We start from the raw sequence: 27772 nt of genomic DNA, 5'->3' as shown, positions 1-27772 counted from the left end.
CCATGATGATACTTTTTTAATTTTTATTTATTTATTACTGACATTTATTTAATTATTTATTTTGAGATGGAGTCACTCTGTCAACCAGGCTGGAGTGTAGTGGCGCAACCTCGGCTCACTGCAACCTCCACCTTCCAGGTTCAAGCGATTCTCCTGCCTCAGCCTCCCAAGTAGCTGGGATTACAGGTGTCTGCCACCAGGCCAGGCTAATTTTTGTATTTTTAGTAGAGAGGGGGTTTCACCATATTGGCCAGGCTGGTCTCAAACTCCTGACCTCAAGTGATCTGCACACCTCAGGCCTCCCAAAGTGCCGGGATTACAGGCATAAGCCACTGTGTCTGGCCCAAAATGATTTTTTAAAACACCACTTTATCATTTAAATCAACATTGCTAATCTAATGTTTCTAATTTAGAAATTTCTAATACTAATAATTTAATATTTAAGTTAATAGTCACAACATTCCCCTAAAGTAGTCAGGACTGAAAACAGTTCTAATTTTTTCCTATGAGAAATCTGAGGCAGAATGTCATTGATAAACCTGTGAGCTTATTTTGGTCATGAGTGGTAGTCTTTAGCTTGTTTTTTGTTTTTGTTTTTTTTTAACCCTCACCAGATAATGTGTTCATCAATTATCTATTCCCCTGAAGAATTATACATTAAACCTGAGAAGCTATATTCAAATAAAATGTTCATTAAAACTTGTATCTTTCTTCACTCCCAACACTGCTAAGTACAATGAAGCGGCAGAGACTAAAACCACAGGAAGCCTATGATTAACACTGACACACCCACAAGTTAGATTTCCACCTGGTATCTCACACATTTTGAAGCAGCACCCACATCTCCGCAGCCCAACTGCCAACAGCAGACTATATAATGAACCATCTGTACCATAACAGTTAGAGCCTATTGAGATGCGTTGATAACACCAAAGAAATCTCATTTTTTTAATCCTTTTATCCTCTTGGGTGTTGTTAGACTGAGTCACATTTCTAATTGTATGATAAATTGAAAATGTTGGCAGGAACTTAACTTTTGTAAAATTTGAGCTTTTTAATGTTACTTTGATTGTCTTTCTGGTGGATTTCTTCGCCGCTACCCTGCAACGGAAGGAAAAGTTGACCTATGAACCGAAATTACTGGGAAGCAAAGCCTGCCGCTATATGGTGTTAACAGAAGAAACAAAAATCTTCCCTTAGTCTCTTACGGTTTGACTGAACTATTCAATTATGCCTTTTCAGGGACAAGCTGAAATGCAGATCTCATTGTGGTCCTTGGACCAGTCGTTAATGGAATAACTGAAAAAGGACAGCCGTTTTTAATGGAAGACAGGTATGATTTTCTTCTCTTTTTTCCTGTTGAAATGTTAAAAGCATTCATCAGAGAAACTTTTCCTCCTGAATGAAACACCATCAGACTTTTACAAAAACTGGTCCACTGATTTATTCTCTCACCAAGTGTGTAATATGTCAGCTCACCTAAAGTATTTTTAATGATTATTAGGAACATAATGTGGTTGCTAACTATTACTTTTCTTCTGTTGTAACCAGAAATATTCCTTGCTGAAAACTGGTAAGTTCAATCGACTTGTGCTTGAAAGCCCATATTTCAATTAACTTTTTGAAGGATGGGAAAATTCCTAGTTAGATTGTAGTGATTTCTCCATTAACCATCCTCACAGAGTAAAATTCCTCTGTCACTTAGATTTTAAAATGTTTTTCAATTACATACAGTAGTTTTGTCCTGGGCCAGAGAGCTCAAGGGCAATATTTCTATTTAATAAAGCTTATAACTGCAGAGGACAAAACCATATATGTATACCCTCTACTTTGCCTTCAACTTAAAGACTGGCTCCTTTCAGGCCCTTCCTGCCTCTCCATGGTGCTCTCTATCCTATTTTAGATCCTAACTGTCCTCATTCATTCTGTCACTAAGTCAACCAGTATTTATCAAACATTTCTTGTACCAGGTGCTGTGAGAAGCACAGGAAATAAAATAGTATTTTGCTCTTGCAGCTTATAGTTTCGTGGCAAACTCAAACAAGAGAGCATTGTTCCACAATGCAGTATGGAAAGTACTCAGAAGAACATCATTAAAGATGTGGCAGTAACACACAGCAGGGGCCACAACCCCAGAATGTGTGTGTATTTGTGACAGGCTGAGAGAGGCGGGACCAACAGGGAAGCCCATCCAAATGAGCGATACCTAAATTTAACTTGGAAAGCTCAGGAGGGCTTAGCCATATAAAGACGACAGAAAGGACAAACAGAATGTGTGTGAATACTCTGAAGTCACACCACAGTACTAGAAATAGAGGAGAAGAAGAAAGGCATAGCATTCACTATATGTCAGACACTTTTTGAAACACTTCCTAGCTTAACTCACCTAATTTTCATAACCACCTCATGGAGTAGGGAGTGTTACTTTTATTCCCATTTAGAGAAAAGGAAAAAGAGGCACAGAGACCATGGAACTTGCCGGAGGTTACAAAGCAAGTGCTGGGGAGCTAGGTATCTAAATGGAGGCGACTTGGGCCCAGAGCCACCTACTCTGCACTACCACCCTATACTGTCTCTCAAGAGAGAGTGGACCACTGGGGCAGGACTGAAAAGCCTTCCCATGGCTGCTGCAGAGTGCTCTCCATTCTCACTCATACAAGCATAAAGAATCTGCCACTAGTCCTGTGCCCTTGTTGACTATTTATGCTTGAGTGTGAGTGAGCGATGAGAGGTCCTCGGTCCCTATGTAACCATAGGGACATGCTCTGCCTGTTCACTAGAAGGGTCAAATGGAAGGCTGCACTGTGCTGACGGATGTCGACACTGGAGGAAGGTGGGCATGTGTGGGGACAAGGGCACACAGGAACTCTGTTCTTTCCACTCAATTTAGCTGGGACCTTATAACTGCTCTAACAGATAATGTTTATTAATTTTTAAGAAAGAAAATAATTAGGACTCAACCTAAAAAGAAGAAAGGAGATGCTTTGTCACCATTAAATAAATTTATGTGTATTAGAAGACAGGTGTAGAGAAAATATGGAGGCAAATTTAAACTATTCCTTAAGGCAAATCTGAAGAGAAATTAAAATTAGGATACCGTGAGTGTGGAAGATACACTAGCCTTAGATAGCCTGCTAAGGGCAGTTCGAGCACAATCCTACCTCCTGCAATAATGTATGTTCTGTTATCATCATTTCCTTTCACTCTTGGCAGCCTAGCCTCTTCTCCTGGGAGGCAGAGAAAGCCTGCTAGAGCATGAGTCACCCTCTTCCTTCACTCCTTTCTGTCCTTTCACTTGTTCCAGGTCTAATGACTGTCTGTACTCCTCTACATCAAGACTCTCGACATGCACATTGCATGTCTTCCAGAATGCATGACAACCCTTTCATATTAAATAAAATGTTGGTAGGCTAATCTCCTCTTCCTAATACCCTAAACATACTTCTAGGCTTTTACTTCTGGTGACCACATATATGGGCTGTAGAACTATTACTGTGATATAAATATGAGAGAGTACAGCAGCATCTTTGGAAAAACTTACAGGTTATTCTATTAATAACAAAGGTGAAGTTAGGAATGACAAGGCAATAGTCTTTAAATCAAGAAAGGTTGAGTGGTTACTTCATAGTGTTTTGGTACAGAATTATGAGTCTTAAAGACTAAATATTTAATTACACAGGCCAGTCACTGCAAAATGCTAAGTGATCCCAATGCATCAAAGACAGTAAAAGTATTCGTTCCCATCCCTCATGGAGAAAAGCCCAGAGTTCTAAAACAATTTATGTAATCACTCCTTTCTTGTAATTTCTCTAGCAATTTATCCATACCACCCACTCAGTTGTTAGTATTTACTTCCTGATATTGTTATTGACGTGTGTGTGTGTATATCTCTGTGTGTTTATGTATATATGCACACACACAAATGTATACTTTACTTTCATAACTAGATCTTTAAGCTTTATATTTCTTTGTACCCAACTTCCATTACTTCCAACACCTAAGATGTCTTACACTTAGCAGGCCCTCACCAATGTGGTTTTGTTGTTTTTTGTTTTTTGTTTTTTTTTTTGAGACATGGTCTCACTTTGTCACACAGGCTGAAGTGCAGTGGCATGATCTCAGCTCACTGCAACCTCTGCCTCTCAGGCTCAAGCAATCTCACCTCAGCCTCCTGAGTAGCTGGGAATACGCACGTGCCACCATGTCCAACTAATTTTTGTATTTTTTTATAGAGACAGGGCTTCGCCATGTCGCCCAGGCTGGCCTTGAACTCCTGGACTCAAGTGATCTGCCTGCCTCAGTCTCCCAAAGTGCTGAGATTACAGGTGTTAGTCACCACACCTGACCTCCAAACCTTTCTTAACTCATTACATTTACATGATCAGCAGCTTTTTGTCACAGAAGGAAATGTTATCAGTCTAATATATGTATTTATATTTAATTTATTTTCTAAATACTTTCTTCTTCAGCTTACAACTCTTTGGTAACCATACGTAGGTATCAAATAGCCTGTGTATCACAGTTATATTGATTATAACATACTATTTAGAGGCATCTTTTTCCCTTTAAATAATGACAGTGGTTGCATTTTCCCTTTCCCAAATCTCAGGTACTCCTGTCATATTCTAGAAGGTGTCAAAAACAACAATTAGAAGTAACAGTGGCAGTCGCAGAAGACCAACATTCTCCTAGATTGTGACTGGACTCAGGTCTTCTGTTCAAGCAAGACGAGCCTGGCCTCATCTTTGTTTGCTATGAATTCCCACTTGAACAGTAGCAGGTCTACAAGTCCTATGGCCACAGTAATAGTTTTACCTGCTTGGCAGCAGATGCTGGGAAATTACAGAAGAAACAAATTATTAAGTCACTAAGTGTTTGTTATCTTGAAAGGATCCTGTGAATGCAGGACACAAACTCATGTGTAATAAAGGAAATATTCCTCCAGAAAATTAATTTTTCCAGAGAAGCTCAATCACTCACCTTGCAGTTCTCCACTCCGACTATAGAGCTCCCTTCTCTGTTCTCGCAGATAGGCGCTCATACTGATGGCATGGGAGGACGATTCGAACCTGCAGAGAAACACAGGGGAAACAGACAAGCAGGCGTAAACCAATTAAGTGCTGACCAGCTCTGTATTCCACATTATTCTACTCTGGTCTGTGTGGTGCTCCCCGATGTTCCGTGATGAAGACACTTTGGCTATACCATGACAGGGCCAGGGCCAGCTGCCGCAGACCTTGATTTATGAGCGATATTCCTGGCTAAGGCTCCTTTACAACCGTATTTGGATCTTTTGCTTATTCTGCATTTCAACTGGTACAACTCTGATCTGTCCCAACTTCCTTTTGCTTTCAGACCCCCATCAGCCTTTAGCCAGGATCCTTATACATGCAGCAACGAAAGCATCCTATGAAGTCATTCTAATTACGTTACCATCCAGCTCAGAAGTCACCAATGACTGCCAGCTACCAACACAGACACACTGGCTCCTCAGAGCAGAACTCACGCCTAACTTCCACAGGTAGAGGACTAGACAAAGGACATACTAGAAATGTGGCTGAATAACAGCACCAGAAAAGCAAGGCAGCTATAATCTCTCCCTAAATGGCCTAAAAAACAGTTTCTTTTCTAAATGGCTGCTAGTTTTTTGACGTGCTGCCTACAATATAAAATACTCTCAAAAATACCAAGCTACGCAATATTTGTTCACACCTACCCAGGAACTATTTCAGAGGTTAGAAACACTGGTGAAGGAGGGAGAAGGAGGGAGAGACTCATGATAAAGAACAGGTTTCTAAAACCTAAAATAATAACTACAAAAAGAAATAACAAAAACAAATCAGTCTTAAGATAAACGTGCAAGTAAGAAAAAAAACAGATAAAATTATGACATATCAAACAGTAAATCCTTTGATGTGATAAGAGATCCCATTTCAAACTGAGATTTCAAAGGCAGGATAACAACCTGCCAGATGGAGGAATCCTTCTAAGAATGACTGCCACTAAGGGGTAAAAGCAGCAACATAGTATGAGCAACAGTGCTAATGGGATAGGTTTCTGGCAACAAGGCAGGCACACCATCATTTTCTTAATTATGCCTTCTTTATCCTTTCCTTGACAAGGAAGATGAATACCGAGATGAATGTCAGTCTGTGAGGGAAACACTTGGGTTACTTGATCCCCTCTCTGCACCCTGCCAAGAACTAAGAGGGTACTAACAGCCGGAAAGAAGGCAAAGTGTGCAGTACTTCAAACATGCCACCTGCCAGTCAAGTGCAGAAAAGAAGCCACTGACCTCCAAAAAGCATGCTGACAGCTATTGATCAGATACGGCAAAGAAAAAAAATAAATAAACTCTTAAGCAAAGAATAGAGAGGCACACATAGCACAATAAGGCAGGACTTAAACAGACTTAATTAACCTTAGCTAAGGGTAATTAAAGAGGGTAATAAAGTCCTTCACAGATGTGATAAAAACAGTCAAAATCTTAATCCTTTATGACTTGATGTATTTTTGGTACTCAGGAATTCTTTTTATGTCTGCAACAAGTCACAGATTGATATAATTTTGCAGTAAAAGAGGCACTAGAGATTGAGTCTCACCTCCTTAGTTTATATCCAGAGACACTGAGACCTGCTCAGACACACATGGGCTCAATGATAGAACCAAGACTGGAAACAGACAAATCTGTAATAACGGCCTAATTCTGTGTCTGTGATAAGTTTCATTACTGCCCAGTAATAAAAAATGTGTAATAATTATTTAAGCCAATTTGTTCATTTCCAACAATTTCTTTTTTTTTTTTCCAATACCACAACTTCAGAAGCACTGGCTAAATGTTTGAAAATGTGTATGTGGTCTGACTGAGGTTGAAAGTCAGCGGTGATGGTTGAGAGCATGAACTTTAAACCCTAAAGCCTGCTTTCTGCAATGATTCCATATTTAGAAGGTTAAATTGAGCTAGAAATAGAGAAAAGAAAAAAAAAAAAGAAAAGAAAAGGGCCTGGTTAGGCGCATCTGAGACAGTGTCAGATGCCTCTACCAACTACCTTTTCCTTCTACTATCTTTGAGCTTGCTGGCATAGCCCTGATTCCATCTGGGCATTCTGCTTCCTTGCTCTTTACTCAGCCGTGTGCTCAGAAAAAGTGGCTCCCTCTCCAGCTGGAAACCTAGCACCAGAGAGAAACCTGCCTAGTTTAAGACAACCACTGAGATCTGCTTCCTCTTGCCAGTGACTAGTTTAGGAATGGGCTTACGACCCAATCCTAGAGCTTAATAGGAACTTGCTGAAGAGTTTTGTCATTAGCAGAAATGATTAATAAATTGATAATTCGTAAGTACTAATTTAAAAAGATTTAAAACGGTGCAGCCACTTTAGAAGACAGTTTGACAGTGTCTTATGAAGCTAAACATAGTATCACTGAATGATCCAGTAATGTTGCTCCCATGTATTTACAAAAATGAGTTCAAAATTTATGTCCACACCAAAACCTGCATATGAGTGTTTAAAGCAGCTTTATTCGTGATTGCCAGAAGTTTGAAGCAAGCAAGATGTCCTTCAATAGGTAAATAAGCAAGCTATGGCATATCCACACAAAGGAATGTTACTCAGCAATACAAAGAGACACCTATCAAGCCACAAAAAGATGTGGAAGAAAGATAAATGCATATTGCTAAGTGAAAGAAGCCATTCTGAAAAGGCTACACACTGATTCTGACTATACAACATTCTGGAAAAAGCAAAACTTATGGAGATAGTCAAAAGATCAGAGGTTGCCAGGGGTTAGGGAGGGTGGAGGGATGAATATGTGGTGAATGGAAGATGTTTAGAGCAGTGAAACTGTTCTGTATATGACACTGTAATGGTGGGAACTTATGCCTTGTCAAAACCCATTAGAACTGTATAACACAAAGAGTGAACTCTAATGTAAACTATGGAATTTAGTTAATAATGACATCTCAATACTGGTTCATCAATTCTAACAAACAGACACTAATACAAGATGTTAAATAGGGTAAAATGCAGAGAAGGGGGGAATATAAAGGAACTCTCTGTACTTCCTGCTCTACTTTTCTATAAACCTAAAACTGTTCTAAAAAATAAAGTCTATATGTTTTTTAAAGAGAGAGATTCACAGGGAGAATCACATGCAATTTTCTTGCCCACACTGTCTTTACTGGACTGGAACTGATGGATACACCTCGTGATCGCAATAGAAAACATTACTAATGTGTTGAGGATGGCAATGCAGAGAGATGGAAAGGGCTGAGTCCTTTATGATATTGTACAGTTGAATTAAGGAAACCTCCACATTCATCCTTGTTATGTGAGATAGTAACTTTCCTATAGTTCAATCTATTGTATTTTAAGTTTTATGTTACTTGCAGCCTAAAGCATTGTAACTGATATTGCATCCACTCTCTGAATAAAACTGTTTAAAAAGGAATGCATTCAATAAACAGAATAGATTTCATTTCTGGCAGGGATATACTAAATAAATCTCCTCTCTGCTAGATCACAAAATAAATAAACTGTTGAAGCTTTAATTATTAAAAACACTAAAAATCTAAGATAAAAACAAGCCTCAAATGTGAATCAACAGAAGATATTAGATCTCCAACTGCTGAAAAAGAATAAATTCAATATACTGGGATACTTCAGTGGTGGTCACTTTACATGCTTATATTTACAGACACAACTTCTTAAATATCTACTAAATCCTCAAAAGAAAACAGATCTAAAGTAAGACTGCCAGGATTTAAATCCTCCTTCTACCACATGCTAGCTATGAGACCTTCTGTAAATTACTTAACCTTTCATGTCTCTATTTTTTTATATGTACAAAAGTATTAAAAATACAACCCTTGCCTATAAGGTTGTTGTAATTAGTAAATAAAATAAGCTATGAGAATAATTTAATGCCTTGATTAGCACTTAGTAAGAACTCAATAAACGTTAGCTACTACTGCTGCTGCTAAAATTTAGTATACTCCAATTTAAAGTATGTTTAACTGAGATTATTTTGGGAAACTCACCCAGTACAGTGCCTGATACCTAGGAAACACTTAATCAGTGGTACCTGTTGTTACTATTGAAGTTATTATCAATATTATTAACTATTAGCTGTTGCCAAGAGATATACACTTTGGGCACATGGGTTCATGGAGTTAACTAAGGTTATAATTAGATTTAAAAAACCCAGATTGTTCTTTTATTAAACAAGTAACCACATAAGGCCCAATACTGCTTAGCTAGAAACATTTGCATAACTTTATTAACAAAGGTTGTTTCTTGGTTCTTGGGGCCTTTTCAAGGCTAACATATTTCATTTCCTTTCATTTCATATAAAATTCCCCAGAAACAATTGGGGAGTTTCATTTCTCTTAATTTTAAATAAAACTCCCCTGAAACAAGTTCAAGAAATTTTTATTAGGAGTTCCAGGTAGTCCAGTAACTGTACCCAAAACAGCCACTTCACCTGACAGAAAACAAAAATAAATAAAACTCAACATATATTCACTTCCTCTAAATTACTTCAATCAACTTAAGCTAGACAAAGTTATGGCTATTAATAAAGTAGGAAGTCATCTTACTTCAGTCTAACAATTCTTAAAACCTATTAACAGCAGAATAATACTTACTTGAAAAGAGAATTTTTTGGCCTTTGAGGTTTCTTCTTGGCAAAAAAGGCCGCAAACTCTCGTCCAGTGCTGGCATAGCTTAGTTGAGCTGATGGTTCAGAGGCCGTACGAGTATTTTTCATATCCAAGTACTCAGTTAACAGCATCTGTACAACCAGATAAATCAGTTAATGTTAATATACACATTTTTAATGTGCAATTAAGAAAAACTATTTTAAAACCATGCAAATCTAATTCTAAAACCAACATTCAGGAGTATATTAACCTGGTCATTCATTTTCCTAGTTGGGGATCTAAGAAAAGATTCATTATAGCTAGTAAGTCATCTACTTGTTCCTATTCATGGGGAAGAGGTGTGGTGGGCATTTGAACATGGGAGTAAAAGGAACGTTTTTATTGGGTATCTACTATGTGCTAGATATTGTGCTGAGTGAGTTAATCAATATTCCTCTTTAATCACAATTTAATCCTCATATTCCAAACTACAGCAGCATTAGCAGCAATGCCATAACATTTACTGAGGGCTTACTATGATGCAGGCAACATGCTAATCCATGTAAAATGTATTATCTCTTTTAAAGCACAAAATTTTATCAGATAAATTCACAAATTATAGATAAAGAAATGGGGCTTACAGAGGTTCAAGACCTGTAAAGTGATCCCTAGTGTACTAGGGAGTGCATGCTGTTACCACTCACTATTACACATAGTGGATAAATACTACAACAAACCTGCAAAAAGAGATATAGAAAGGCCACAGGAAGCTAAGAAGTCCTGACCTGCAAAGAATTTCCATAGCCACTACTCATATTGAGAGCTTCAACACAAGAAAAGCAGCTGCTTTTTAAAAAATCAACTACTAGCTAGGCACAGTGGCTCATGCCTGTAATCCCAGCACTTTGGGAGGCTGAGGTAGGAGGATCACTTGAGGCCAGAAGTTCAAGACCAGCCTGACCAACATAGTGAAAGCTCATCTCTACTTTAAAAAAAAAAAAAAAAAAATTGGCTGGGCATGATGGTGCACACCTGTAGTCCCAGCTACTTGAGAGGCTGAGGCACAAGAATCACTTGAACCAGAGGTTGCAGTGAGCCGAGATCATGCCACCGCACTCCAGCCTGGGCAACAGGGTGAGACTCCGTCTCAAAAAAATTAAAAAGTTAAAAAATCTACTACTGCCAATAGGTTCTACGTATAAAATCAATCCAATTTAAAATCTAAGAATTATCACAAGGCAAAAACCCATAATAGATACACTAAAAACAAAAGGCAGCAAATTAAAACATGCTACTAGAGAGATCATGTAACCACAAACAAAGATAATAAGAAGGAAGAGTTATAAAACAACTAGAAAACAAGTAACAAAATGCTAGCAGTAAGTCCTTACCTATCAATAATAACACAATGTAAGTGAACTAAATTCCCTGATTAAACACACACAGTAGCTGAATGAATTAAAAAACAAGACCCAGGCCGGGCGCAGTGGCTCACACCTGTAATCCCAGCACTTTGGGACTTTAGGAGGCCGAGGCAGGCAGATCACAAGGTCAGGAGATCGAGAGCATCCTGGCTAACACAGTGAAACCCTGTCTCTACTAAAAATACAAAAAATTAGCCGGGCATGGTGGTTGGCGCCTGTAGTCCCAGCTACTCAGGAGGCTGAGGCAGGAGGATGGTGTGAACCCAGGAGGTGGAGCTTGCAGTGAGCAGAGATCGCGCCACTGCACTCCAGCCTGGGCGACAGAGTGAGGCTCCTTTTTAAAAAAAAAAAAAACAAAAACAAGACCCAGTAATATTGGTGCATTCAAGAAACTCACTTCGCCTATAAAGACACACTGACTAAAAGTAAAGATATGGAAAAAGATATTCTATACAAATGGAAAACACAACAGAGTAGGATTTGCTATACCGATACCAGACAAAATAGACTTTAAGTCAAAAACTGTACAAAAAGAGAAAAAAGGTCATTAATAAAGGGGTCAATACTGCAAGAGAATACAACAATAGTAAATATATATGCACCAGACACCAGAGCACCCAAATAAGCACAGGTCTATAGGTGGCAGTAAATGTACTTTATTTAATTTTCTGTCCAATAAGGATTGCACTTGGAAAATACAAAACATGTCAACAGACTGGTAAATACTTTTTATTTATTTGTGAAGCCACTAGAGTATTATTCGGTATGTGGATGAAATAATATAATGATAAGTACTAGCTCTGTTAATACATCACCCAAACTACCCAATGATCAGGGAGAATATTGAGTTGGGTCTCTAGTAACAACTCAACTCAGGGACTAAATTATACTGTATATTTGGCACTGCTGCTAATAAGATTTTCAGCAATTTGTGATCAAAAAAAGACCGGTAAACCAGAAAAGAATTTCAAATTAATATAACACAGAAAGATGTATATAAATGCATTGTTTCACTCATATTTCAGATGGTTAACATCAACATGACAGAGTGATGTTTCTACCAAAGCGTGAAAATACACTAATCCAAGTAACTCTTTTGAGGCACTTGCTGTTCTAGAATCCAATGACTGAGGCCTTGTATAATAAAATACTGACCTCAAAACACAGGTATTTTAAGATCATTTTTCTTTTTCTCATCATCAGTAAAGTCCCCTTATCATCAGTAAAGTCCCCTTAATTGTTACCTCTCAGCATTGTTGGTCTATTCCTATCCACCCACTTCTCCTTTCAATCTGCAAACACACACTTTTCCTACTTTCTCAACAAAAATCTTGCATTGGTCCTTATGCTTTATCTGTAATCTTATTTTCCTTCTGTCTTTGAGTCCCAAACTTTAAAAAGTAGCCTTTACATCTACTGTTCCCTTTATCACAATGTGATTTATTCCTCATTTCTCTCCTGAGCTCCAGTCCCACATCTGTGACTGCATGCTTGATATATATTCACATATTTCACTAAGAAAACCAACTCCTCTGAAACCTAAATCATCTTCCCATAAAAACATTAATTCCTTCTGTCTCCTTTTTGTTTGTTGGTAGTTTCTTATTTTCACTACTTTCCAGGTTTAAAACTTCAGAACCATCTTTTGATACATTCCCACATCCTTTGTGTCCATAAGGGAATTAGTCCTCAAGATCATTAATGACTGTTCCTCAACTCCCTATTAGTTTGCCCAGTCCTGTCCATTTTGACAGCCACCAACTTAGTTCAATTCATGTAGTTTTCATTTAATTTTCTGCCTCTCATCTCTTTCCCTTCCAGTCCTTCTCACGTAATATCAACAGACTGACAGTCCTAAAACACTGCTGCTATCATCAGAAGGCTACTCCTTTCATCATCTACAACATTCTGACTTTAGTACATATTTCCAAGCGTATCTTATTCTCTCAAACGTAAACCCAACACTGCAATCAAAATTACTTAACTCTTCCCTGAATATATGTGGGCATTCTCATTTCTAGAAGGCCTAATCTAGATTACCTTCTCTCCTAAATAAATACCAACAAATACTTCCAAGAATAATTACAGTGTTTTTTCTTCAAGGAGCCCTTGCCAGGCCACTCTAGTTGGCTATACCCTTTCCTGAACTCCTAAAACACCCATTTTCTACATCATTCAATAAGTATTCATCAAAAACTGCCTGATATTATTAGTCCTTATTTAATAAAAAAGACATCTTACTACCCCCAATTTATATGTTCCTTAAAGCATTACATTTCTTTACTTCCACCATAGGGCCATGCAACAGACCAGCAAATCAAAAAAATACAACAAATTGCTGAACTTTTTAAAAAAAGTATAAAGAAGCTTTAATGAATATGTTGTTATATGCAAATTAAAAAGTCTTCAAAGTAGAATGAACTCTGTAAATTAATCCTCAGTACAAAAATCTACAATACAAATAAAATTTAAAAGAAAAAGGATGGGTGTAATTTTTAACCACAGGCTAAATGTTTGCAATTTGTGTTTGTTTGCTTCATTGTTTGCCTCTCTTGTCTAATACCATTCATCACCAGCTGGAAAATACTATTTTAAATTTAGGTAAAGTTTTATTTTGATATTCAAATTAGTAAAGGGATTTTTTTTTTTTTGAGACGAAGTCTTGCTCTTGTACCCCAGGCTGGAGTGCAATGGCACGATCTCGGCTCACTGCAACCTCCAGCTCCCAGGTTCAAGCGATTCTCCTGCCTCAGCCTCCCGAGTAGCAGGGATTACAGGCACCTGCCACCACACCCAGCTAATTTTTGTATTTTTAGTAGAGACTAGGTTTCACCATGTTGGCCAGGCTGGTCTTGAACTCCTGATCTCAGGTTATCTGCCTGCCTCAGCCTCCCAATGTGCTAGAATTACAGGTGTGAGCCAGCACGCCCGGCCAGAATTTTTTAGTATCTCAAAGAACAAAAAAGCCCTTATTTCTAGGATACCTGAAATTTATTTGAATTGGGCTAAATCTTCTACTACACAGTCTTGACACAAACATCAGATGCCTAGTATTAAAATATAACTATATAATTTATTGATGATTCCACATCATGGTGGATAATGTACTGCACCTTCCAAATTGTATATATTCTAAGCACACACCTATGGGTTCAAATTTTAATTTTCATAAAAGTAAACAAGCTATTCTGATTAACATTTGCGTGAAGAAAACCACCCAAGATTGAAATTCTGGAACAAAGAGCATTACTTACAATATCAAATACATTCTGCCTACAGAAAATGTGCAGGATCCCACATTCTTGTTGGCTCTCAATTCCTTCATATCTTAGATACTAATCTCTTTACTATTTTTAAGTACCATGAATTTCTATTTGTTGTTCATCAAGAGCCCCAAAAATAATAGTCAAAATTGATGGGTGTGTCAACTTAAAAGGCATAATCTGTAAAAACTAAAGGCAAGAAACAACAACAACAACAAAACAGTTGGAAAGCACTTGAAAGTCTACATATTCCAGTGATATCATGATTCACTGTTTTTTTCTGAGAACCTATTACGTTGAATGGCTCTGTGGTCAAAATAAAGATACAGAGTGTTTTAAAGAACATATAAACTAGGTTGGTTAGGCATCTCTTCTGCTATATTTGATTAGTAGTTTCTAAGATGTTACTTAGCAATCTCATGGTATTAAAGCAGGACAAAAATTTTGAGATTTATAACTTGCTAACATTGGTAACATCATTCTGAATTAATTCCTCATTTACCATTTAATCTCCTTTAACCTTTTGCCTATAACTGTTTGTGGTTATACATGCAGAGATTTTTTTCAAATAAATATGAGATTCATAGGCTTAGAATTAACACATCTTCTGTCTTTAGCTTCTCCATTTATCCCAGCTACTCAATTAAACACTCAGATCTCTGAGGTATGTGATGTGGTAGATCCCTTTCAGGCAACTTTTCAGCTTACGAAACCCTCTCCTCATCTAAGAACTATTCCCCAACCACATAGTGGACTCTGGTAGCCATGCTTATAACCTGTGATTCCACCCTCTCAGCCACAGCCAAAATGTTCACCAGGGAGACAACCAACCCCTAATTAGCCAGTTAATTATCTTTCTCAGGAATGTGTTGGGGAATACATTCTCTACTGGCCATGTAAAGGAGGAGATGTAAATTCTTTGGGGCAACCACCTTTTACAGATAGAAAAATCAAAGAAGTCAATCTACAGAGGGAGAATAAAGAATGAACTAGCTGGCCAGAGAGAGAAATAGGAAACCCAGAGGAGACAGACTTGAACACTGCAAACTTTAAATGTTTTCCATAGTGTTATAGGTCTCACAGCCAGTTGCTGATAAGGTCAAAGATTTTCTACCCTATGAGTTTGCAATATGTCTTTATAGTATCTAATATATCTTCCTTATAATAGCTTAAATGAGTATTTGTTCCTTCACTAAGATACCTATGGATTGATGAGTATATACTAATATGAATCTATTGACATTTATACCAAAATTACTGTCTTTGCAAAATACTGGCATCTCATAAAAACAGGAGTAGTGGTTTGCACAAATTTCAATCTGTACAACTATGAACCCAATTTTCCTTTTTGTTGTTTTCTTTCTTTCATTTATTTATTTATTTTTAAGATGGAGTCTCACTCTGTCATCCAGGCTGGAGTGCAGTGGCACGATCTCGGCTCACTGCATCCGCCACCTCCCAGGTTCAAGCGATTCTCCTGCCTCACTCTCCCGAGTGGCAGGGATTACAGGTGCATGCCACCACACCAGGCTAATTTTTGTATTTTTAGTAGAGATGGGGTTTCACCGTGTTAGCCAGGATGGTCTCGATCTCCTGACCTCGTGATCCACCTGCCTCAGCCTCCCAAAGTGCTGGGATTACAGGCGTGAGCCACTGCGTCCTGCCCCAATTTTCTTGACTACTAACTTCACGTATTCAGTGATTTACATTAAGCCATAGTATATTGGTCCTCCTTGATGAGTCTGATAATAGACTGCTTCTCATGACATGAGAAATAGTAACATGAAAAAATTGTCTCAAGCTCTCAACATGAACTAAGACTCAACTTCTCTTGGGCAATATTTTAAATGTGCCTATATTAAATAATGGAATTTTCAATAACTTGCTCTTTTAAAATGCAAGTGCCCAAGAGTTTGTGTTCTGGGTACAGCAAATCAGTTCTCATTTAACTGGTCCTTATGCTGATAACTGTAAAAGCCAAAAAAAATACTAAAAAATAAGAATTTGAAGACCCTAGAGGGGAATCAAATTCAGCAGAAACTGACAGCTATGATCCCTGGAAGAAACAACGGAGCACAGTAGGCGAATTCCTCTGGCTTTCTCCCAGAAGGCGCCTCCCGGTTTTCATGGAGCAAGGGAAGAGCCCAAGCAGAAAGTATAGTCTTACCCGATGCAGGATGTCTCAAAGGAATCTGAAAAGCACAGGAGACAAAATCAGGGTAATATACCCACCAAATTATAACCTTGATTCCTGAAAACATTACAGCCAAGAGACTGAAATAATATAATGATATTTTTAAATTAGAATGTCCATTTTAAATTACCAAAACTTATCGACTTTTCCTCATAGAGCTACTATGAATAGAATGTTAATAACAGAAAAAATAACAGAAAAAGTTATTTTTTTCAATAGAGCAGTCTAATTTCCCCATTGTATAAAGTCTAAAATATTCTGCAGTAAGGAAAGCAAAGGAAAAATTCTTCATTTTGAAAATAAAGCAGATGCCTGCTCAATTATACTCATTGTCAATGGCAGTTGCACAATTAAAACCACTAATGCTATGGTCTTGTGAATGGTTCATTACTGTTCAGAATAAAACAAATCAAAAACTTCCAAGAGTACACATGTATTTTTGGTCCTGTATCGAACATCTGATCGAACTACTCATGATTTTTTTTCTTTTTCTCAAGAGAATAGCTCTTAGCAAAGAAAGCCCAGTTTAATAGCTTCCAAATGTTTTCATTCATTTTAAAGTATATATTTATTTCACACAGAAAATATGCAAAGTATTGTGCTAGATATAAAACCAGGACTCAAAAATAAGTCCTTCCCTCAGTGTATTTATCTATTAATTGAGACACACATGAATGAGTACAATACAAAGGAGAAAGTGGTAAAACATCAGGACAAAAATATGGCTAAGAGCATTTATAGGAGGACAAGATGGCTCCTAATTAGGGCAACAAAAAAAGCCTTCAAGATCATGGAACTATAGAAGGACATAAATTGAATCTTAGAATGTGTGAAAACAAACAAACAAACAAAAAATGAAGGCACAGAACAGAACAAGCAAATACATAGTGATGGGAAAATTTAGGGCATCTTCAGTAAATAACGAATATTTCAGGCGACATTAAAATGACCAACAAGAGGTAAGCCTGGAAAGGGAGTACACTGACAAACTTCCAAGAATCTTAAAAAAAAAAAAAAAAAAAAAAAAGAATCTGTAATGACAAATTACGAACTGAAGCCAAATACAAAATAAGGCAATGAAAAAGAGTTTTAAACAGGCAAATGAAATGGTGATAAATATGCTGTATGTAAATTGATCTGACAGTATACAAAATTATTGACTGGAAGGAAATGGGATTAGGGGCAAAAATGAATATCAGGAAAATCCTATAAAGGAAGGAGAGCAAGAAGAGACAACCTACCAAGACAGCTCAATTTAAAAAATTAAAAGGTTTTAAACTAAAGCAGTGGCAATAAGATTATACAATTAGGACAAATTTAAGAGTCAATGCAGAGAAGATAAAATGAACAAAATTTAATCAGTCATTCTGCAAAAAAAAAAAAAAAAAAAAGGAGAAATAAAAGCAATGGCTAAAAGATTGCTCATTTGAGGGATTTTAAAAATTATGGTTCTATAAACAATAATTAAGAATGCATGAAAAATGGGTTTCATAGCACATGGCGACAATAAATTTTGTTTGGAATATACGCCCGTGAAGTTGAAATACATAATGTGAATAGGTTAAGATTGATGGTATTTCCATGATCTATAAATTAATAAATTTGCATTAGGTCAAAAAGTTCCTTGATGATGCTAGTTGCATGTTTCTCACAAGTGCCTTTTATTAGGTTGAGTATGTTTCCTTTTTTAATAAATAATCAATGGAGGTCAAGTGCTTTTCTATATCTATTGAGATGATTATGTGACTTTGGTTCTTTATTTTATGGTAATACATTGACTTTTAAAATAAATCCCAATGAATCATGGTATAATACAGTTTATATGTCGATACATTCAATTTGCTAATATTTTGTTCAACATTATTACACTTATGTTTGTAAGGCTGCTCTACAGTTTTCTATAATACTTTGGCTTTGTTATTAGGGTAATATTGGCCTAGTAGGATGCATTGGAAACTGTTTCTCTATTTTCTGAAAGAGTTTGCAAAGGACTGGTATTATTTCATCTTTAAATGTTTGACAGAATATTTGTGTGAATTATGTATGTGCAGGAAAATTTTTAATTACTAATTTATTTGTTATAGGACAATTCAGATTTTCTATTTCTTCTTGAGTCAGTTTTGGTACTTTGTGTCTTTGTAGAAATTGGTCTGTTTCATCTACATTGTCTGATTGGCATATCATAGTAGTCTCAGAATCCTTTTAATTTCTGTAGAGCCTGTAGTTATATCTCCTCTTTCATTTCCTGATTTTGGTATTCTTTAGACTTCTCTTTTTTAATTGGTTGATCTACCTAAAGATATATCAATTTTTGATCTTTTCAATAGACCTCTATTTGGTTCCACTTTTTTTTCCTACAGTTATCCTGATTTTTATTTCATTGATTGTCACTTTACCTTTATTATTTCCTAACCTCTGCTTGCTTTGGCTTTGAGTTTTCTCCATTTTTTTTTTTAGACAGAATTTCACTCTTGTTGCCCAGGCTGGAGTACAATGGCATGATCTCAGCTCACTGCAACCTCCACTTCCTGGGTTCAAGTGATTCTCCTGCCTCAACCTCCTGAGTAGTTGGGATTACAGACGCCCACCACCAAGCCCAGCTAATTTTTTGTATTTTTAGTAGGGACAGAGTTTCACCATGGTGGCCAGGCTGATCTTCAACTCCTGACCTCTGGTGATCCACCCACCTCAGCCTCCCAAAGTGCTGGGATTACAGGTGTGAGCCACTGCCCCCGGCCGAGTTTCCTCCTTTTTCTAGCTCTTGGGATGAAAACATATGATTATTTAGGTCTTTCTTCTGTTACCCATGGTATATTCAGAAGTTTGTTGTCTTATTTCCAAATATTTGGGGACCTCCAAATTTCTTCCCTTTTTTTTGTTTAATTCTGTTGCGGTCAGAGGATATACTTTGTGTGATTTCAATTCTTTTAAATGTATTGAGACTTACTTGATGATCTAGCATATAGACTCACATGGAGAATATTCTATATGACCTTGAGATCATCTGAATTCTGATGGTGTTGAGTGTACCATACATGTCAGTTTAAATCAGGGTGGTTAATAGTGTTGCTCAAGTCTTCTCTGTATTTTCTTCTAGTTGTTCTATTAATTATCAAAAAAGGGTATTCATTATTTAAAAAATCACCAACCATAATCACTGAATTTTCCACTACTCCTTTCAGTCAATTTTTCCTCCATGTATTTTGGATCTCATGGTATTCTGATAGTTTGTTATTTCTACTTTCACTCTTAAAAAACAAAGACAAATAAAAGAGACAATGCTAGGGGATGGCACAAAAATGGTCTCAACATCCAAAGGTATATTCCTAACTATAGCTTCAATATATTCTCTGTCCATTTCATTTAAACATATTTTAAAGTTCCTTCTACCTATTTACATTGCTTTCTCCCCTTTTCTTTTCAACTTTGACTACCAAACTCTAGAATTATCTTACACCATTACAAAAACTTCAGGCTGGGTGCAGTGGCACATGCCTATAATCCTAACACTTTGTGAGGCCAAGGCGGGAGGATTGCTTGAGGCCAGGAATTCAAGACCAGCCTGGGTAACAGCAGTGAGGCCGTGTCTCTACCAAAAAAAAATTAAAAATTAGCCAGGCATGCATGTGCCTGTAGTCCCAGCCTCTTGGGAGGCTGACCTAGGAAGATCCCTTGAGCCCAGGAGTTCGAGACTACAGTGAGCTATGACTGCACTACTGCACTCCAGTCTGGGTGACAGAGTGAGACCCTAACTCCAAAAAAAAAAAAAAAACAAACCAAACAAACAAACAAAAAAAACTTCAGCTACTGGTTGTGTTAATTCTGTAATTAACTAATTAATTAACACAATTTTACTCTGTTTTAAGACTAGTATGTTTCATCATAATATATTGACTCCTTCTATCATCACAGAGTCTTTCTCAGTCTCCTTGATTCCGATAACCTCCACTCTACTATTCTTTAGGATTCTGTGTCCTTAGGAAATACTCCATCTATAAGGTCACCAACTCTGAGTTCTCTCTGTCCACAATGTTTTATCTCCTCCAAAAAAATACAGACCTCTTCCTTCTCAGTTTGTGCTAAGATTCTGGGAAGACTGGTCTGCACATAGGAATCACTTGGAGAACTCCTTTAAAATAGAAATTCATGTGCCTGCCTTAGAACTACAAAATGAGAGAGTCATATAAAAACGCAGAAAGTCTGTGCTTGAAATCAACTCTACTACTTACTAGTTATGTGACCTTGGTCAAGTTACTTAATCTTTCTAAGCCTCACTTCCCTCATCTGTGAAATAAAAATAATAATAAAAGATAATAATAGAACTACTTCATAGAAGCACACGTTTACCTATGTAACAAACCCGCACATCCTGCAAATGTACCCTTGAACTTAAAAGTTGGAAACAGAAAAAGAACTACTTCATAGAATTAAATGAGAATTTTTTTAATAACGCATACAAAATGCTTAGTACATAACAGACTATTATTATCTATCAGGATAAGGCTCAGAAATCTGTTTCTTTTCTAATATATTCCAGTAAGTATATATCTATGATATTATCTCTCTGTGCCTCAGAACCTCAGTTTCTTCATCTGTAAAACAGAAATAATATTATCTATTCGCTAGTACTATCATCAGGGTCAAATGAGTATTCCACTTAGAACACTGCCTGAAGCACAGCAATCACTTTATAAGTGTAAATGAGTGAATGAATGGGTACATGAAATTATCTGTATATCTTCATCATCTCCTCAAAGTTATCATTCTTCTCCTTCCTTCTTCCTTCTTCCCCTTTGCGCTACAATAAAGATCTCAATTACTAAATCCAGGCTTCTGCTAATACTCATTCTCTAAACTTTTGGAATGTTTTCTTTCACTTCAATGAGTTTGATTACTGTATTTTACAACCTAACTACTTGAGTATTAGTAGTTAGGCTGTAAGAACTAACACTAATACTTAAGACTATTACTTGAGTATTAGTAGTTAGGCTGTAAAATGCAATTAGGAAGTAAAATATCCTAAGCCTTGCTCCTGCTCTCTTCCATTTTTATTATTTCTACATTTTGAATGATTCCCAATTATCCCTCTTACATCATACTTTCTCTCAAGCTCCAAAGATACACTGCCATTGTTTGCAAGAATGTCTGGGTTCTCACATCCATATCACAGTAAGCAGGTCAAAACAATGCAGCAGATGTTTAGGAAATGCTAAAACATGGGTCCAACAAACTCAGACTGACCAGGTAAACTCTCTACTACCACCTCTCCTCAAAGGGAGGAAGGGCACCAAAGGGGGGGAGCTCCTTAATGTCATCATTCTTCTGATCACCTGGGATCAAAATGTGTAGTTAGTTGTGGCTCTTCTCAGTCTTGTTCTCCAAATCACCTGCCAAATCCTATAGATTTAATACTACACACTTCATGTCCAGTCCCTCTTCTAAATATTTTCATTCCCATACTCATCTTTCTAAATCAGGTCCTCATTATCTTTCATGCAGGTTATTAAAACAGTCTCCCACTGGCCATATCCTGCCATATGTATCTCATGACAGTCTATCCCACAACCTGCTACCAGATTAAACCCAATGTTTTCATTCCTCTGACAAGTCCTTCAATGGCTTCCTCCATGCCTTCAAAATAAATAAACCTCTATCTTATTATTATTCAGCGCCTCTCACAACACAGCCCCAATCAACCTCTATAGGATGAGTTCCTATTGGTTCTTTTTATATCATTACCCGTTGATTAAACTAAAGTTTTATTTCCTGTTTCTTAAATAACTCCCAAAGGCTTTCCATCATGTCTAAATTTATCTAATTTTTTTTCCTGCCATTAACTACTCTTCCATTTATCAAGTATGGGGAATGTTAGCTGTACATCAGGTACCAGGGAAAAATAAAAAAAATTTTTTTAAAGCTTGGGGTATGAGATCAAGAAGGTGAATCTAAGTAGACTTTAATGGATCTTAGCAAACTACTTTTCCTCCATTCAGATGTTACTAATCAGAGTTACATGCATGGAGATGAAGCCAACCCCATGCATGAAGAAACAGAGTGAGGGGCTTATAGCTTTGAAGTTTTATCTTCTCGTGGAGTTGTTATCTCAACCTTCTTCTTCTGAAAGTTCTTTTTGCATTGGTCTTTTTATGTCACTTCCCCTTGGTCTTAAGATGACAACTATGTGCCTCTATCTTCCCATCAGATGTAAATCTGTAACATGCTGGTGGGTAGAATAAATCATTCTTATATTCTTTTCTAGCTAAAGGTCAATATCCCCCACCAGTAGGCTGACACTCAAGTTGAGGTTACAGGGAACCTGTGAGTAGCATATATCTCTAAAAGATGCTGTGTGTTTTTTCTGGTTTCCACCTACTTACTATAGTCACTTTAGATCAATGCCAGACATTAATATTTCATATTCTCACAAGGAAAAAAAGCACACATATGAAAATTGTAAAATATGTTTACAATTTATTCAACTCATATTTACAAATATATTTGTTCATATTAATATTTATACTTATACATGTCTATATACTGAGAATAAACATGAATAAGCATATTGTGTAAAAAAGCCATGATGCCTGTCTTCTGGGAGATTACCATCTATCTCGACTGTCAACTATGATATCTCACTCTAATTAAAACCCATACAGCAGTTTGTATCTCTCAAGGATTTCATTTAGCAGTTATTTGCCTTCTCTGCCGCCTGTCAGCCAGGTCTTTTCTTTGTATCTCTGTCAACATCTAGGCACAATGTCTTAAGTTACCTAAATTGAAAGTAAGATGCTCCAAACAGCAGCTACTTATTGCTGTTTCACATTCACAGATGAGCTCCTTGGAGTACAACTACAACACCCATGGTGAAACTTCAGGCTTTTTGAGGTACATTAATTTACTTACATTATAGGAATACCATTTATTACATTTCTGCTCCAATGAGATAAGTGCCACCCTAACGACCTGAAAGAGTTAATGCATCTTGGAAAAGACCCAAATTACTCTCTGGAGACAGTTTACTCAATTAAGTGGCTAAGACCCAGCATTTTCAACTAGCAGTTCAGTTACTAAAGATGATTTTATATTGTTTATCTGTAATATGTAAATATTGTCACACTTACAAAAAAATTTGCCTATAGTTCATTCAAAATAGAATTTTTAGAGATAACAATTGCAAATTCAGATTCAACCAGCATTTACTTTGTAATTACTAAGTGCCAGGAACTGTGTTACGTACCTTCTCATTGGAATTTAAGGGGAACATTGTAAAGACCAGGAGATAAAGGGGTTTGGAAGCACTGAGAGTACAAGGCACCAGAATGCAGAGACAAATACAGTGGTTCTGTTCTTTAAGGAGTCCACAAAGAACATCTCAACAGAATTCATCGCAGCCTCCTCAGAATGTGGTTAAATTCAGTAAGGTGCTCACTGTTCTGAATATATGCATATTATCCCTATCTAAAATGATCTTTCCAAAATACCTAAATTCTAGCCTTCTTTCAAGGACCAGTTCAGCTTCTGACCCCTGCGCAAAACCTTCTCTGACCAATCTATCTAAAGTTATCTTTTAAATTCCTAGAGGACCCACAGATGATTATTTGGACTTGGCAATTAATCATACACTGCTGGATATTTAACTTTTCCTGTATTTCTCTCTTCACCTCCCAACACGACTTGAGCAGAAGGCATTTTATCTAATACCAGCATGTATTAGACAAAATTCATGTCTAATGATATTTCCACTGAAGTATCTTATTAAAATGCTTTATGACTGAAAGAACAACTTAATATCACCAATTTCTTGACTTCGCCAACTCTTGCATCTACAAGAAAGATTCTGTCTATGAAATAAGCAAAATTCTTCTGTCTGAAGGTGATGGTGTGTGTGTGGGTGGGGGTGTGTGTGTGTCCCTTGAGCAAGCTACTAAACTAATGAAAAATACCTGTCGACAGCTTGGTTAAACAAAAAGTAATACTATTTTATCAGTTTTGTTGCCAAAAAAAAATTTCCACATCTACAATAGGTATTTGATTATTATACATTACTTATACTGAATGTTATGTGTTAATTCAAAACATGGAATTAAACTATTTTATTTACGCACTACACTTGAGGATAGCCTAAAATTTAAAAGGTTAATCAAACGAACTGCACTGCTGGTTTAAGTAAGTTTACAGTAAATATGAAAATTCTAGCGCAAGGGTTCCTGTGCACTAGAGTTACTGGTCTGTGGCCTGTTACCAGCACCAGCCCATGGCCTGTTAGGAACCAGGCCACACAGCAGGTGAGCGGCAGGGGAGCAAGCATTATCACCTGAGCTCCACCTCCCATCAGCAGCATTAGATTTTCACAGGAGTGTGAACCCTACTGTGAACTGCACATGCGAGGGATCTAGGTCGTGCGCTCCTTACGAGAATCTAACTAATATCTGATGATGTGAGGTGGAACAGTTTCATTCCAAAACCATCACCAGCCACCCTCCATACATGGAAAAACTCTCTTCCATGAAACTGGTCCCTGATGCCAAAAAAGGTTGGGGACCACTGCTCTAGTGTACAAAAATGGAGAACTATTTCACTGGTATTTCTGGCATCCAATTTAATTCTTTTGCATTGGCTTTCCTATTTCTTTTTTCCCAAATAATTCTTTATTTTGATCTTTTATTTAAAAGCAATATACACTCATAAAAATTTCAAAGAGGACAGAAATATGTAGATTCAAGTATTCTTTAATAGCACAATCATATGCAATGTATTTAAATATGTCTTTGTTGATTTATCATTTCATTATTTTTCTCATCATCCCTCAATTTCTAATAAGCACAGTGTCCTGCATACATAAAGTACCGAAGAAATGCATTATATACATCCATCAAACAGCCCAATTCTATCAGTAAATGAAAATCACACTGTATGATTGGCAGCATATGATCCGATAAGATCCTGTCTTTCAACTATTTACTCCCCATTTTCCATTTATCACAGCACATCTCAGTTTGTAAATTATACTACGCATGTCTGCCCCAACAAACTTCACCCCCGCTTCTGCCCGCAAGAGGCAAGGGCAATGGCTGAACAGCTCACATGCCTGATATTAGAAATTAATTGTACACCTGGATCATTTCTCTCTAATAACTACATCTTTTAATTTTAACTCTCAAACAGACAACCACAGCCAGGAGATGGATACAATAAATTCATCACAGTAGGATGATTAGCCTTGACTCCATATGACATGAGAGTGAGTATTTGTAAACATAACTAGAGAACATCCAATGGGATGAGGAACTGTGCCTAACTCGGTACTTATGAAAACCACCACAGCTCTACCTAATTATTCTCAGCTCTACCCTACCATTCAGTAACAAGCTCACACCATAAAGCAAGCCACAGAAAAGAAAAAAGACAGCATGCTATTTAAATACCAACCATGTTAACGCAGAAGCAATACCATACAATTCATGTACCTCATGTTCTCTGCTAATTGCTTAAGACATCCTGCTACAGAGAAGACAGCAACAGTAGCCAGGGCCTAGTCTTCTTTAAATGCCAGCTCTTAATAACAAACTCCAAAAAGGTCTTAATTGCATTTACCAGGAGCTCATGAACTTTAAAAGTTGTTAATCAGATTTCCATGTAAATGGAGTGACAATTAAAGGTTAAGTACAGGTTTCTGAAATTTCAGAAGTTGAGAATATATTGCCCTTCACAGGGCGGGGGTGTGGGGGTGGGGGGAGGGCTATCAGCCTTGACAAGAACTAAACATCTTAATTAAACATGCAGAAGTACCATGCTTATTTTTACGTGAAGTTCCATTTCCAAATGTCAAAGTTAATCATGCACTTGACTAAAAATGTGCAATATTCTCTCTGCCAGAGAAATGTCTTAGTATTCTTTTCTGAGAAGACACCATCAGGTCTTCAAAAATTTCTCTGGTGTCCCCTCAGACCTGATCTCTGTCTATGCTACAAGAAAACCTGAGAAGCAGAGTGAAATGCCTTTACAGAGAGATCTTAATTGCTCTCCACCTGAGGAGTAATCTAAAACCACACGTTTTCAATCAATTCTGCTTCATATTTATGTGACTCAGGAGAAACACAAGGTGCTTCCTCCATAACTTTGCTGCACCTGTGTCCCTGGAGTGACATGTTGACAAATGAATATGACATCTCCTCAAACTCCAATAAGAATTTATGATTCTTTGAAAGAATATACTTGATCAATTATAGTGTCATCACAGTTGAAAGCAAAACCATGTCTTTGGAGTGCACTTCACAAAATTTGCGAGGGCTTGCATCCTGCAATAGGATAAATGACAATCCCAACCCCCAGAGTCAGGTCCTTATTCCAGCTCTAATACTTAATCTCAGATTCTCCAGCTTCAGAGGAGCTAGGTAAAACAACCAATAAGTGCAATAATGAATGAGATGAATAGCTGTGTAGTGGTCTAGACAAAATAACTACAGAACTCAAAGTCAGAAAATATTTGTAGTGTGATATCTAGCCAGTAAAAATAATTTTTCTTTAGGTATACATTTATTAAGAAAAACACCCCTTCTGTCAACCCCACTATTGGTCTCTGATTATACTTCTAATTCTTCCTTCTTTTATTTCTTCTAAAAGTCTGAGAAAAATTCGGTGTCTGCTAAATTCAAGTACCAACAGCACACTTTAGAAGAAAAGCATACATTGTTAGCATTATTACTGAAGCTATACCTACTACTGTACTATGATGATTAAATTTGGCCACAGAACTAACCAAAATACCTAAGGTTTAAAGAAATCCATAAGTGAAAAAGTAATACAATATAATGGTTATTCAATTAAAGGTGAAAAAAGAAGAGGAAGCAGAGAAGGGAAGAATTTTTAAATCATTATTTTCAGAAAATGTCTCTGCCAGATTGTGAAGTCCTTCCGGCAGAGTCCCTGGTTGCCTCTCAAGGATGATGGGATACACCAATTCTAAGGAGAATAGTTCCCTCTTCCTGAGAATAGCATTTCAGAGTTTTAAATTTGATTCAATCCAACAAGTATTAAATTTTGATACGCAACCTAATTGAGAAAATGATCCCACTCAATATGGCAAGCTACCTAAGGAAGATGGGTGTGCTGAGCTATATACTGCACTTGCTTCTTGCTGGTGCCCTTTCAAGATCAACAGCCTATAGTAAGGCTATTGATCAGGAGTTATGAGACTAGTCTGTGAGACAGAATTTCTCAGTAGAAAAATGTCTCATCCCTTTGTATTTCCCCA

General features: G+C 37.1%; 1 protein-coding gene and 1 long non-coding RNA gene across 3 annotated transcripts in view; one reads left to right on the top strand and one right to left on the bottom strand.

Annotated features, from left to right (window-relative positions):
• EXOC4 (exocyst complex component 4) overlaps positions 1-27772 on the bottom strand; it is an 806860-nt gene that overhangs the window by 575649 nt on the left and 203439 nt on the right. For both annotated transcript variants that reach the window (XM_001139207.7, XM_063815016.1), the window contains exons 8-9: positions 9644-9789; positions 4981-5069 (exon numbers count right to left, since the gene is read on the bottom strand). In XM_001139207.7, coding sequence (XP_001139207.1) covers positions 4981-5069; positions 9644-9789 — 235 coding nt within the window. The remainder of the gene's footprint in view (positions 1-4980; positions 5070-9643; positions 9790-27772) is intronic.
• On the top strand, positions 780-6761 carry LOC129135443 (uncharacterized). The gene is made up of 2 exons (XR_008536267.1): positions 780-1333; positions 4610-6761. It is a non-coding gene; the product is annotated as an uncharacterized LOC129135443 (long non-coding RNA).

Source organism: Pan troglodytes, chromosome 6 (assembly GCF_028858775.2).
Source record: "Pan troglodytes isolate AG18354 chromosome 6, NHGRI_mPanTro3-v2.0_pri, whole genome shotgun sequence".
Lineage (NCBI taxonomy): Eukaryota > Metazoa > Chordata > Mammalia > Primates > Hominidae > Pan > Pan troglodytes.
This window is presented reverse-complemented; position numbering and strand designations above follow the sequence as displayed.